We start from the raw sequence: 12,592 nt of genomic DNA on the forward strand, positions 1-12,592 counted from the left end.
CTACTTCTTTGAGGAATTTGACTGTTTGTGTTTGTGGTGGGTGGGTGGGTGGCCTCATATTTCAAACCCTCGTGACAGATGTCGTCGGCCTCTGGGTGTGGTTTACCTTCCACCTTGTTGCCATCCATCCATGACTTATGTGCAAATGCTGACCTGTGGTGAATTCACCTGCGGAGCCTCTCCTGCATTCTTCAAGCTCTATGAATGATACTTATTGAACACAATGCCAACCAAAGCTAAGAATTCATATAATTATTTTGATTCAACGCAATGGGACGGTAGGAAAGAATATGGGCAATTTTGTTTTTCCTTTTCCTACCAATGGATAAATGAGGCGCCATGATTTTCTTAAATCTTGGGATGTTGACTAGCCTATGAACAACCTATGCAGCTTGCTCGATTACTGTACTTTGCTGGTGTTCATTTTCTAATTCAATGTTTAATATTAGTTTATTATGTATTCGACTTAGAAGACCCTACTGTAAACCTAGTCTACAGCCATCACTAAAGGAGCAGAAAAGCGTAAGAGGATCGAATAGTCAAACTGATGGATCTTCAATAACGTTTTCTTTCCTCTACTGATACTCACGTCTTCTCCACGCCTGAGCCTACAGTACTTTTTGTAAGTTACTCCTGACCATAGTCTTGTTTTAAAATGAACAACAGTATGCTAATGTTTTCGGTTGTGATGGAAACCTTATTTTAGCTAATAATGTAGGTCTACATTTTGTCTTTAGGATATTAATCTAAATGTATTCATTATTACCTTCGAAGTTGTATGTGATTGTTGATCTTTTGGGGGGTTCATGATGGCAAACATACATTCACAATAGCAAAATGTAGACAAAACGATGTGGGTTAATAACCTTGAAATGACTATTACATGGAAGTTGTTATATCTATGGTAACTGGATGTTTGTTAGTTTATTTTCACCAACTTTGAGAGGAATAGGAAACATGGTATACCTTCAGCTTTCCTAATCAATGTTGTGTTGAAAGGTACATGATGTAAATATCTTGGGCTGTGTGATGCTCTGAGTCCTTGGCCAAGCACAGATAACAAGCCTCTCTGGAGCATCACCTAGGACACTGACCCTCAGAGACCTGCAGTTGCCTCTAGTTCTGACTGGCTGTATCTCCTTATTGGTCTCACATTAATAAAACAAAGTACCTCATTTTGATAACTACTTATGCTCTTCATTTAACCTGTTTATATGCTCATGTTTTTTACCAGTGAGTTGCTAACGCCCTCTCTCCTCTATTTCTCTCTCTCTCTCTCTCTCTCTCTCTCTCTCTCTCTCTTCATTCTTTCTATTCATGTCCTACTGCATACAGCAGCCAATGGCCCGATGCCGATGCAATGGAACGATCTTGTGCCTCTGCCTCATGCCCAGTGTGATGATGGGACATCTCCTGGTTTATATCATGGTGTCCATATTTGTATCCATATCCTACTCCCCTCCCCACCTACCTGTCCACTTTGTTGCCCCAGGGGCCTCTGCCAACTCTGGGGCACTGGCCTCCCATCCCCTGGGCCCCTTCTGGAACCTTCGCCTGGAGGACAGTGCTTTGTGGAACCACCTTCAGCATCTCTGGGACCGGCGCCATAACCCCATTTTGAGGGGCAACTCAACTGCAGGTATGATAACAAGGCTTAGCACTCAGCCACCAGAGATGGAGGTCTCCTCAGACTGTGGCCCAGACAAGTGCTGGCTGCCACACCTACCTGACTTCAATACCCTGCCAGAGCAAATGAGGTCATTCGTCCAGTCCATGCATTGCAGGGTGTACCCCTTCCTCATGAACCAGCCCAGAGTGTGTGCTGGCAATGAAAGCACTGGGCCGGAGCTACCTATGCTGCTAATGGCCATCAAATCCCAGGTGGGTAACTTTGAGAACAGGCAGGCTATCCGGGAAACATGGGGGAGAAGTGGCTGGGTGAAGGGGGAGCTCGGGGGGAGAGGTGGGCTGGTGCGCACAGTCTTTCTGCTGGGTAGACAGGACTCAACAACGGGCCCTCACCCAGACCTTGGGGGCCTCCTGATGCTGGAGAGCCAGCAGTATGGGGACATCCTGCAGTGGGACTTCAGGGACACTTTCTTTAACCTGACCCTGAAAGATTTGCTTTTCTGGCATTGGCTTCAGAACCACTGTCCAGGGGCACAGTTTGTCTTCAAGGGTGATGATGATGTTTTTGTTAGGACAAGTTCCCTCCTGGACTACCTGCATAAACAGAGGGAGGAGAACGGCATGTGGAGCGCAGATAGGAACAAAACTGAGAAGATAAAGGATTTATTTGTGGGGGATGTAATTCAGAATGCAATGCCAAACCGACAGCCAACCACCAAATACTATATCTCAGAGAGTTTTTACAAAGGTGCATACCCACCATATGCAGGTGGAGGAGGGGTGGTGTACTCTGGTGCACTTGCTATGCGTCTGAGACAAGTGTCAGAGAGGGTGCATCTGTTCCCCATTGATGATGTGTATCTGGGCATGTGCCTCCACAGACTTGGGGTGGCCCCCATCCATCACCCTGGATTTTATACTTTTGATCTCCCAGAAACAGAGAGGGAGAAGCCTTGTGCTTACAGCTCTGTGCTGCTGGTTCATAAGCGAAACCCTAAAGAGATGCTCACACTATGGAGGCGACTACAGAGTCCACCCTCACCATGCTGAAGAAACTATAAAAGGGTGGGACACCAGACCACGGCCATCAGGCTGTGGTGTAAAGTACTTAAGTACAAATACTTTAAAGTACTACTTAAGTAGTTTTTTGGGGTATCTGTACTTTACTTGACTATTTATGTTTTGACAACTTTTACTCCACTACATACCTAATGAAAAAGAATGTACTTTTTATTCCATACATTTTCCCTGACACCCAAAGTACTCGTTACATTTTGAATTCTTGGCAGGACAGGAAAATGGTTCAATTCATGCACTTCTCAAGAGAACATGCCTGATCATCCCTACTGTTTCTTATCTGGCGGACTCACTAAATACAAATGCTTTGCTTGTAAATATTGTCTGAGTGTTGGAGTAAGCCCCTGGCTATCCGTACATTTAAAAAACAAGAAAATCATGCCTAATATATAGAATTTGAGAAGATTTATACTTTTGATAATTAAGTATATTTGAGCAATTACATGTACTTTTGATACTTAAGTATATTTAAAACCAAATACTTTTAGACTTATTCAAGTAGTATTTTACTGGGTGACTTGCACTTTTATTTGAGTCATTTTCTATTAAGGTATCTTTATTTTTTCTCAAGTATGACAATTGGGCTCTTTTTCCACCACTGCCATGGTGACCATAGCTTCAATCCTCTGTGCTTAAGTTAGTTAATTTACTTGTCTCAGAACATGTCAGCAAGACATTTTTTGTCTGTTTCATTCCAATAAAATCAATTCAACTGTCAGTTGAATTTTTTTGCTTGATGTTCAAATAAATAAATAATTGTATTTTACATGTAGATAGAAACACATTTATTTATGTGAAATTGAGAAGTAATTGTTATAGGCTTTTTACAATTTAACCATACGGTATTTGTGCTGGCTATTCTGAAGTGGCATGTTATGTATATGAAAATACAACCTTTTAATAACATAATCATAGATTTTGTATGACACACTATCATATATCATGAGACTTGCAAATGAAAAAAAAATGCATTTAAAATGTTATTTTTCACCTTATCTCTTCTATTTTTATTTTCAACAAAACATGGCCTAGTTCACTCTACTTCACTGTGTCAAACAAAATGTCACAGTGTGAAGTTGGTATTTTCACAACAGTAGGCTATCATCAAAACCACAAATATAACTCAAAAATATAACCTGCAAATAGACTTATTCAACACAATCCAGGGAAAACGAAATCACTTCGTGTACTTCAGATGGAAGTATCAGGAGTCGGTTTTCTCACATAGTTCATTCAACAACAAAAAGTCTTTGTTCTGAAGTGACGTTTCATTTCACCCCGGAAATACATCTAAAAAGGTCATTCACAAGTCGTCCACTCGTTTCCAGTGCGATTTGTGTTTTTGTTCACACGTAAGTAAATACTTGCTTAAACAATTTGTTGTAGCTTGTCCTGAGATGGGGTTTTACGTGCAATGTTTTTGGCTATAGTTGAACGTTTTTCATCTAGCCAGATAACTTTAAAAAAAAATCTTTATCGTCTACTGACTGTCAACAGTCGCTGGCACGTTAGCTTAGCTAGCGAATATAAACGTTAGCTGTTGCATACGGAGAGGTAAAGTTAGTGGTATTATTATTTTTAACTAGTTAGCAAGCACTTTTATAGAACATAACAAGGAAGATGGGTTCGTCGAAAAAACACAAGGAAAAGGGCCGTGATAAAGATAAGGATGCCGAAGAACGTGGTCACCGCGAACACAAAAAACACCGTCATAAGGACCGGGAGAGGGACAAGGAACGAGATAGCAACCGAGAGCGGGAGAAAAGGAAACGATCCAGATCGAAGGAAAGGAGTGGACGGGGTTCCGAGAGAGACGGTCGCAGTAAAGGGGAGAGGAGTACTGGGGAGCCTCGCGTAAAGAAAGAAAAAGTGGAGTCCGGATGTGAGGGCACAGGTAAATACATCAGTCATGCAGATATCCACATACACAAACATTCATAACTACATCCTATCAGTGCGCAATACACTCAATTATAAACTAGGTGGTTCAAGTCCTGAGTGATGATTTGGCTGACAGCCGTGGTATATCAATATGTATACCACAATTATTTTTACTAAATATGTTGGTAACCAGTTTATAATGGCAATAAGGCACCTATATGGCCAGTATACCATGGCTAAGGGCTGTATCCAGGCACTCCACATTGTCGTGCTTAAGAACAGCCTTTAACTGGTATATTGGCCATATACCACACCCCCTCGGGCCTTATTGCTTAAATATAGTCTGACCTATTGCATATATGACATCGAAGATGACAGCTGTTCTCCTGTGTTGTTGACTTCAATTGTAATTTTCCTCTAGAAATTGCACCACAGTCTGCAAGTGGAGATGCCTCGCTTACCATTGAAGAGACAAAGTAAGTGAAAGACACAGACATTGAATGATGGAGCACTGATGATGGTCAATTCTGAATAACTTTCTTCCCTGGTTTTCTTTCTAACAGCAAGCTGAGGGCCAAGCTTGGTCTGAAGCCTCTGGAAATGACTGACACCACTAAAGGTGAGGCAAACTTGAGCCATGTTACTTCTCTGACTAGAACTAGATAACCATGTTTGGAGTAGTGAGGTCATGTGAGACTTGCTGATTTGTAATTTTACTGACTCACCCCTCCCTGTCTGCTGCCCCAGAGCTCGGCACAAAGGAGCAGCCAATTGTTGCAGAGACGATCAACCCAGTGTATATTAAACAGCAGAAAGAGATGAGGGAGAAACTGGCAGCTCTGAAGGAAAAGAGGCTCCTCAATAAGAAACTGGGGTAAGGTCTAACGGCAGGAAGGCTGTACGTACACCAACTTGGACTATAGTAGTTAGTGATCCAATTCATTTTCTCTTCCTCTCCTGCTGTGGTTTTCAGGAAAGTGAAGACCTTAGCAGAAGAAGACTGGCTGGATGACACTGTTGCCTGGGTTGAAAGGAGCCGGAAGATGGCCAAAGAGAAGGAACTGGCCGAGAAGAGAGTGAGTAGGGTGGGAACCATGGGGGAAGGAGGAGGGCTGTTTGTGTGTATTAGTCATGCTGTTATTTTGTACTCAGTTTTTAATTGGTTCCTTTATTTCCTTTCTTTCCCTATAGGCCAAGCTTCTGCAGGAGATGGATGAGGAGTTTGGTGTGAGCAATCTGGTGGAGGAGGAGTTTGGACAGACCAAGAAGGTAAAATCTTCTCTCGTGTGTTGAATATCTCAATTGCTTAACTTACTGGTTTTTGTGTGATTGCAAGCTAAATATAAACAGCATTCCGGCAATATGCCAGTCCCCCCCCCCCCCCCCCCCCCCCCCCCCCATGAAGTCACTACCCCTAAGGGAGGCACTTTATGTCTTGATTCTGTGCAGACTGAGTCGTCAAGTGATCTGATGTGAGAGAATGCCTCTAGGTCTTATGTTTTTCTGCTTGTCTTTGTTATAGGCCGCTTACAGCTCTCGGGACCTAAAGGGTCTCACTGTGCAGCACAAGATGGAGTCATTTAATGAAGGGGAGACTGTCATTCTCACACTGCAAGACAAAGGTGAGAGCAGGTTGAAATGTTACCAATAACACACAAATATATTAATAAAGACCATGATTAAGCCAGACCCACATCATAAACATAGTGGTACATGCCCACCCACTCATTGCACTTTTGTGTGTCTTTCAGGTGTGCTTGATGAAGAGGGGGGCGATGTTCTTGTAAATGTGGGTCTGGTGGACAAAGAAAATGCTGAGAAGAATGTGGAGTTGAAGAAGAAAAAGCCTGATTACAAAGCCTATGAAGAGGACGAGAGTGTGGATGACATGGTTACGGTGAGGACGAGAGTGTGGATGACATGGTTACGGTGAGGACGAGAGTGTGGATGACATGGTTTACGGTGAGGACGAGAGTGTGGATGACATGGTTTACGGTGAGGACGAGAGTGTGGATGACATGGTTTACGGTGAGGACGAGAGTGTGGATGACATGGTTTACGGTGAGGACGAGAGTGTGGATGACATGGTTTACGGTGAGGACGAGAGTGTGGATGACATGGTTTACGGTGAGGACGAGAGTGTGGATGACATGGTTTACGGTGAGGACGAGAGTGTGGATGACATGGTTTACGGTGAGGACGAGAGTGTGGATGACATGGTTTACGGTGAGGACGAGAGTGTGGATGACATGGTTTACGGTGAGGACGAGAGTGTGGATGACATGGTTTACGGTGAGGACGAGAGTGTGGATGACATGGTTTACGGTGAGGACGAGAGTGTGGATGACATGGTTTACGGTGAGGACGAGAGTGTGGATGACATGGTTTACGGTGAGGACGAGAGTGTGGATGACATGGTTTACGGTGAGGACGAGAGTGTGGATGACATGGTTTACGGTGAGGACGAGAGTGTGGATGACATGGTTTACGGTGAGGACGAGAGTGTGGATGACATGGTTTACGGTGAGGACGAGAGTGTGGATGACATGGTTTACGGTGAGGACGAGAGTGTGGATGACATGGTTTACGGTGAGGACGAGAGTGTGGATGACATGGTTTACGGTGAGGACGAGAGTGTGGATGACATGGTTTACGGTGAGGACGAGAGTGTGGATGACATGGTTTACGGTGAGGACGAGAGTGTGGATGACATGGTTTACGGTGAGGACGAGAGTGTGGATGACATGGTTTACGGTGAGGACGAGAGTGTGGATGACATGGTTTACGGTGAGGACGAGAGTGTGGATGACATGGTTTACGGTGAGGACGAGAGTGTGGATGACATGGTTTACGGTGAGGACGAGAGTGTGGATGACATGGTTTACGGTGAGGACGAGAGTGTGGATGACATGGTTTACGGTGAGGACGAGAGTGTGGATGACATGGTTTACGGTGAGGACGAGAGTGTGGATGACATGGTTTACGGTGAGGACGAGAGTGTGGATGACATGGTTTACGGTGAGGACGAGAGTGTGGATGACATGGTTTACGGTGAGGACGAGAGTGTGGATGACATGGTTTACGGTGAGGACGAGAGTGTGGATGACATGGTTTACGGTGAGGACGAGAGTGTGGATGACATGGTTTACGGTGAGGACGAGAGTGTGGATGACATGGTTTACGGTGAGGACGAGAGTGTGGATGACATGGTTACGGGAAGAAATGAAGTGTCAACTTCGTTTATCATTATTTCTGAAATACTATCATGTCACTCTCACCACTTAATTCAATCTCACTGTCCAATGTCCACCTCTGCAGTTCAAGCCGCGCACTGTGCTGGGCAAGTATGATGAGGAGATTGATGGAGAGAAGAAGAAGAGTTTCCGGCTGAGCAAAGGGGGCTGTGCTGAGGGGGAACGGGAACGGGAGCTCCAGGCCATCAGGGAGACCCTGAGGAACCAGGCCCAGTCTCTGGAGATGCCTGCTCTCGCTATTGCCTCAGAGTACTACACACCCCAGGAGATGGTGAGGACTGAGGCTGTGGGGAGGGGTGCTCTGGAGGGGGCCTTAGAAGCTGTCCTTCGGATATGTTTGCTCTTGTCTCAGATGTAATGCTTGAATGTGTTTTCTTTTGAATATTAAGTCTGTGTGTTTTTGGAGAATTGTTCACACACTGAGTTATCGTTAATTGTTGTCATTATTCACAGACAGGTTCTTACTTATTTTGTTATTATAGGTTGGCTTTAAGAAGACCAAGCAGCGCGTCAGGAAGATCAGGAAGAAGGAGAAGGCATTGCCTGATGATCTCCAATTAGACGACACACGCAACACCGACTTTGGCTCCAGGTTCTGCTCCCATCAGCTTCGCTTCAATCTGAATGGCAGATTAGCCCTTAAAAAAAACAAAATTGTCTGACTCTTTCTCTCTTCTTCAGGGCACGGGGTCGGGGTCGCAAGCAGTTGGATGAGGAGGGCCAGGAAGGGGTGAAGGAGCGTGTCAACATACCGGGACTAGATGTACCCCAACAGTCAGATGACATCAGGATGGCGGACATGGACATCAGTGACGATGGTGAGGGAGACATCTGTTAGTGGTTTAGTGATGAGCTAAATACATGTCTGGTTCACTCATGCCTGGTTTACTTCAATATTATGACGACACTTACTCTTTATTTTTCCTTCAGAGAACTTCACCCCCCCTGATCCGGCTGTGCTGGAGGAGGACGAGGCAGAGCAGGAGCTGCAAAAGCAGCTGGAGAAACAGCGAAAACTCAAACAGAAACAGCTGCTCAAAAACTCTGGGGAAAAGGTGTGAGCATTCTGTTCAGAGCTGTTCCTCTTTACGATGCTAGAATATCACTGTGGCCAAAGATCAGTATACAGGATAGGATCTCTCCTTTGACAGTGGAAAACAGCAATATTGAGTGGATTACTAACAAATCTGTTGTGATATTTAATCACCAATAAATGTTCAAACATTGTTCTCACTCTCTTGGCCCTCAGGTGGCAGAGCAGGTCCGAGGGCTTGCAAGAGGGGACGACAGCGACGATGAAGAAGACAAGAACAACCTGAACATTGTGTTCAATGCCACCTCTGAGTTCTGCAGAACTCTGGGTGACATCCCCACCTACGGCCTGTCGGGAAACCGAGAGGACCAGGAGGATATCATGGTGGGTACAGTGCACGAGGCAGGCTATAGCTAACTGTTCATTTAAAAAAGATGTACATCATTAGAATTGGCACATGACCACCTCATGAACAAGGAAGCGATTCCAGTTGTATTCTAATGTGCTCAGTAGGGAGAATTGAAATAACCATGAGCTCTGTGTGTTTGCACTTGAACACTTGGTTTGTCTCTTGTATCAACTATATTCTTCTGTTGTAGGATTTCGAGCAGGAGGCGGAGAGAGATGGCGCTGGCGGTTCAGACTCCGACGGGGATGAGAATGTTGGCTGGAGCATCGTCAACGTGGATGAGGAGCAGAAGCAGCCTGATGTGAGTCATCCTACTGCCTTGTAGTCTCATGCATATTCCCATGCATTTACAAGTAGTGCTCATTTTGGAGTCCTCTAGTAGGTAATATAGAGAATAACATACCATGACCCATAAGAATACGCAAAGCTTTTTCCCCCTGAACTACTGAAGTGAAAATGTGTCAGCTGGATGTGCTTGACTTGGCTCTTACTTCTATCTCGTAGTTCGCCACAGCCTCGACCACCATCCTGGATGAAGAACCCATTGTCAACTCTGGGCTGGCTGCTGCCTTGGCGCTCTGCAAGAATAAGGGTAAGAGATTGGGGGTAGACAGCCCCACTTTGACAGTATTTGTTTAGAAAAGGACTGTCATGTTTTTTATCACCATAGTTTCGTTCATACTCTTCTTCTCTCCCTTAGGTCTCTTGGACACTCAAATGCAGAAGATATCCCGTGTCCGTGCTCCTACCGGTGCCCTGCCCAATGATAACTACAGCATTGAGGACAAGATGTGAGCTACCTCTACTTTGTGTGCTTATATGCTAGTTAAATAATCACCACTTTCTCACAGACAATGCAAAAGTTTCAACATAAATAAAATGGCATGTATTTAGTAATTTACAATGTTTTGGGGGGCTCAAAGCCTGGGTTGCGCATGTATAATGTATGAAAACCCGTTAGCCTCCATGGAATACTCTATCCTTGTTTCTCCAACTCTAGGACTATAGATGACAAGTACAGTCGGAGGGAGGAATATAGAGGCTTCACCCAGGACTTCAAGGAGAAGGATGCCTACAAGCCAGACGTCAAGATTGAGTATGTGGATGAATCTGGACGGAAGCTCACTCCCAAAGAGGTACATTGATATTTGAAATTCCCTTAAAAACATTGACATGCAGAAGGATGATTTTTGTCAAATGTGTCAATTGCTGTTTTTAATGTAGGTAAATGGTGCTCATTGAGAATATTTCACGCTAGCCCTATTCTTTCTCTAGGCTTTCCGGCAGCTCTCACATCGGTTTCATGGGAAGGGGTCTGGCAAGATGAAGACTGAGAGGAGGATGAAAAAGCTGGAAGAGGAAGCGGTATGTCTAACTTCGCTCACTCAAAGATGATTTAACTCTTTTTTTTTACTGACATCTGAACTTTATTATTTTATCTGATACTTTTCATCGCATATGGCTTTCAATTGAATAACACTTTATTTTCAGGCCTTAATAGAATATTCATGTTGCAGGGTTTGCCCAATTTGCGTCCTTGAGGATATGACCTAGCAAGCCTCCAGTCTAGTCAGTGGTTTGACCGAGTATGTATTTAAATACCTCTCCCCCCCACTTGTCTCTTATCAGCTGCTGAAGAAGATGAGCAGTAGTGATACCCCTCTAGGAACTGTTGCTTTGCTTCAGGAGAAACAGAAGTCACAGAAAACCCCCTACATTGTTCTGAGTGGGAGTGGGAAAAGCATGAATGCGTGAGTATTTTACAAACCTCTTATTTTTCCTTTCACCCTGTCTTGTATGTATTTGTAGTCTAATTACAGTGACACTTTTTGTGATTGATTAGACCTGGGATGGGCAACTGGCACCCCCTTTTTGTAGGAACTCAGTCAGGGTCTCAACTTACTGTTGAGAATATGAATAGTAGAAAACACAAGGTGACATTTTGAAATTTGGTTGTGCATCAGCAGTTTCTCTCTTGTCAGTCACTGCCAGATACTCAATTTGCCCGTGTCTGCAAACATTTTTTAAATTGGTAAGTTAGTCTAGCGGCCAGTTATCTGAACTTTGTAGGACTCATGGTAAAATGACCAACTGGCGGGCCCCTGTTGATTCTGTTAGTCACCCCCACTCAGTTATATTAAAAACTGCAAACCTTTCTCTCCGCCCATGGCAAAATGTGTAAACGTGCAGGAAATTAACTCTAAAACGTTTTACAACAAAATGTCACTTGGGGCTCCCCAAAAGGCTGGCTGACTGCATGTGTGGGTATGCAGACCCGTGAGCCACTGCGGTCCCTCGTGAGTTCTGATTGGGTAAAATGTGTCCCCCTTTTCTTTTTGTGGCCCCGCCCCACCCCATCAGTTTCCCATCTGTGGATTACACAGAGTAGGGTTGCAAGTAACAGCTCAGAGTATTTCATTTCAATGTTTTTAATTTTAAGGAGAATGTGAACTGAGTATGTACCTAGTTATTCTTCACACTACTGTCTGTTTCCCTCTTAATATGCTTTGTCTGTAAACCTCCTCTTTCCCCAGAAACAACATCACCAAATAGATGTGGTTGAGAAGAGGGATCTGACCAGTGAGGACGTGTGCCATGCACCATTACACAGACAAACTGATGTTAAGTTTATTTTCCTTATTGAATAAAATCAAGTAGCTTCCTATTACTGTTGTGTGTGTAAAGAAAGTCGTTGGTGCTTTTGACCCTGGATTTATGTCTACAATGATTATAATTTGTTATTTACATACATTAAAGATTTGACATGACTTCGTCTGGTTCCTTTTATTTTCTTCATTTGTTTGCAGCATGTGAATGCTTGCAGTTGATGGAGAAGGTACATACCTGACTAGTAGTGCTGAGCGATTAGTGCTTTTTGAGTTCGCATTTCTAAAAAAAAAAATAGCGGTTTTCAGTTCTGATTATTTTTGTACACAAATGCATTATGAAATTACAAAATGTTTTGAGCTTCAAAATCCCAAAATGGTGAACATTCAATTGCCAATGTATTGCATTGTCTCTGTCAGGTCCACATAGGAAATTACCATGAAATAAAAAGTTTCAGTTGTGTATATTACTTATATATAGTTTTATTTAATGACATTGGTTGTGTTTGTAAATTCAGAGCGTTCCGCTCTCGGAGCGTTCAGAGCGCACACTGGACGCTCTGGCCGGGGAGTGGGCTTGATGTTAGCGTTCTGACCTCACAACGGCAGTCAAGCGCCCAAGTTAACTGGCTAACGTTGGCTAGCTTGCTAGATACTTCCAGATACATGAGAGAACACCCAGTGGTGGAAAAAGTACCCAATT

At 43.9% G+C, this 12,592-nt stretch overlaps 2 protein-coding genes across 3 annotated transcripts; both read left to right on the forward strand.

The window, feature by feature from the left end:
* The first annotated feature begins 136 nt into the window (after positions 1 to 136).
* LOC106563486 (N-acetyllactosaminide beta-1,3-N-acetylglucosaminyltransferase 2) lies at positions 137 to 3,424 on the forward strand. The gene is made up of 2 exons (XM_045690034.2): positions 137 to 622; positions 1,336 to 3,424. Exon 2 carries the CDS (start codon positions 1,342 to 1,344, stop codon positions 2,677 to 2,679), a length of 1,338 nt encoding a protein of 445 aa, XP_045545990.1. The 5' UTR covers positions 137 to 622; positions 1,336 to 1,341; the 3' UTR covers positions 2,680 to 3,424.
* A 587-nt stretch (positions 3,425 to 4,011) lies between these two features.
* Positions 4,012 to 12,051, forward strand: LOC106563485 (U4/U6.U5 tri-snRNP-associated protein 1). 2 transcript variants are annotated; one of them, XM_014129116.3, is made up of 20 exons: positions 4,012 to 4,600; positions 5,009 to 5,063; positions 5,151 to 5,206; positions 5,335 to 5,461; positions 5,561 to 5,663; positions 5,779 to 5,856; positions 6,110 to 6,209; positions 6,339 to 6,484; positions 7,906 to 8,112; positions 8,324 to 8,433; positions 8,523 to 8,659; positions 8,772 to 8,896; positions 9,091 to 9,258; positions 9,474 to 9,584; positions 9,788 to 9,875; positions 9,984 to 10,074; positions 10,284 to 10,419; positions 10,559 to 10,648; positions 10,913 to 11,034; positions 11,818 to 12,051. In XM_014129116.3, the coding sequence occupies exons 1-20, from the start codon at positions 4,327 to 4,329 to the stop codon at positions 11,834 to 11,836; spliced, it is 2,343 nt and encodes a 780-aa protein (XP_013984591.2). In that variant the 5' UTR covers positions 4,012 to 4,326; the 3' UTR covers positions 11,837 to 12,051. The 2 variants fall into 2 exon arrangements, with proteins under 2 accessions (XP_013984591.2, XP_082814353.1); XM_082958227.1 differs by lacking the exons at positions 4,012 to 4,600; positions 5,009 to 5,063; positions 5,151 to 5,206; ... (3 more) ...; positions 6,110 to 6,209; positions 6,339 to 6,484 and adding an exon at positions 6,525 to 7,801 and having other exon boundaries at positions 7,905 to 8,112.
* The last annotated feature ends 541 nt before the right edge of the window (positions 12,052 to 12,592 follow it).

This window comes from Salmo salar, chromosome 11 (assembly GCF_965601325.2).
Source record: "Salmo salar chromosome 11, fSalSal1, whole genome shotgun sequence".
In the NCBI taxonomy this organism is placed as follows: Eukaryota; Metazoa; Chordata; class Actinopteri; order Salmoniformes; family Salmonidae; genus Salmo; species Salmo salar.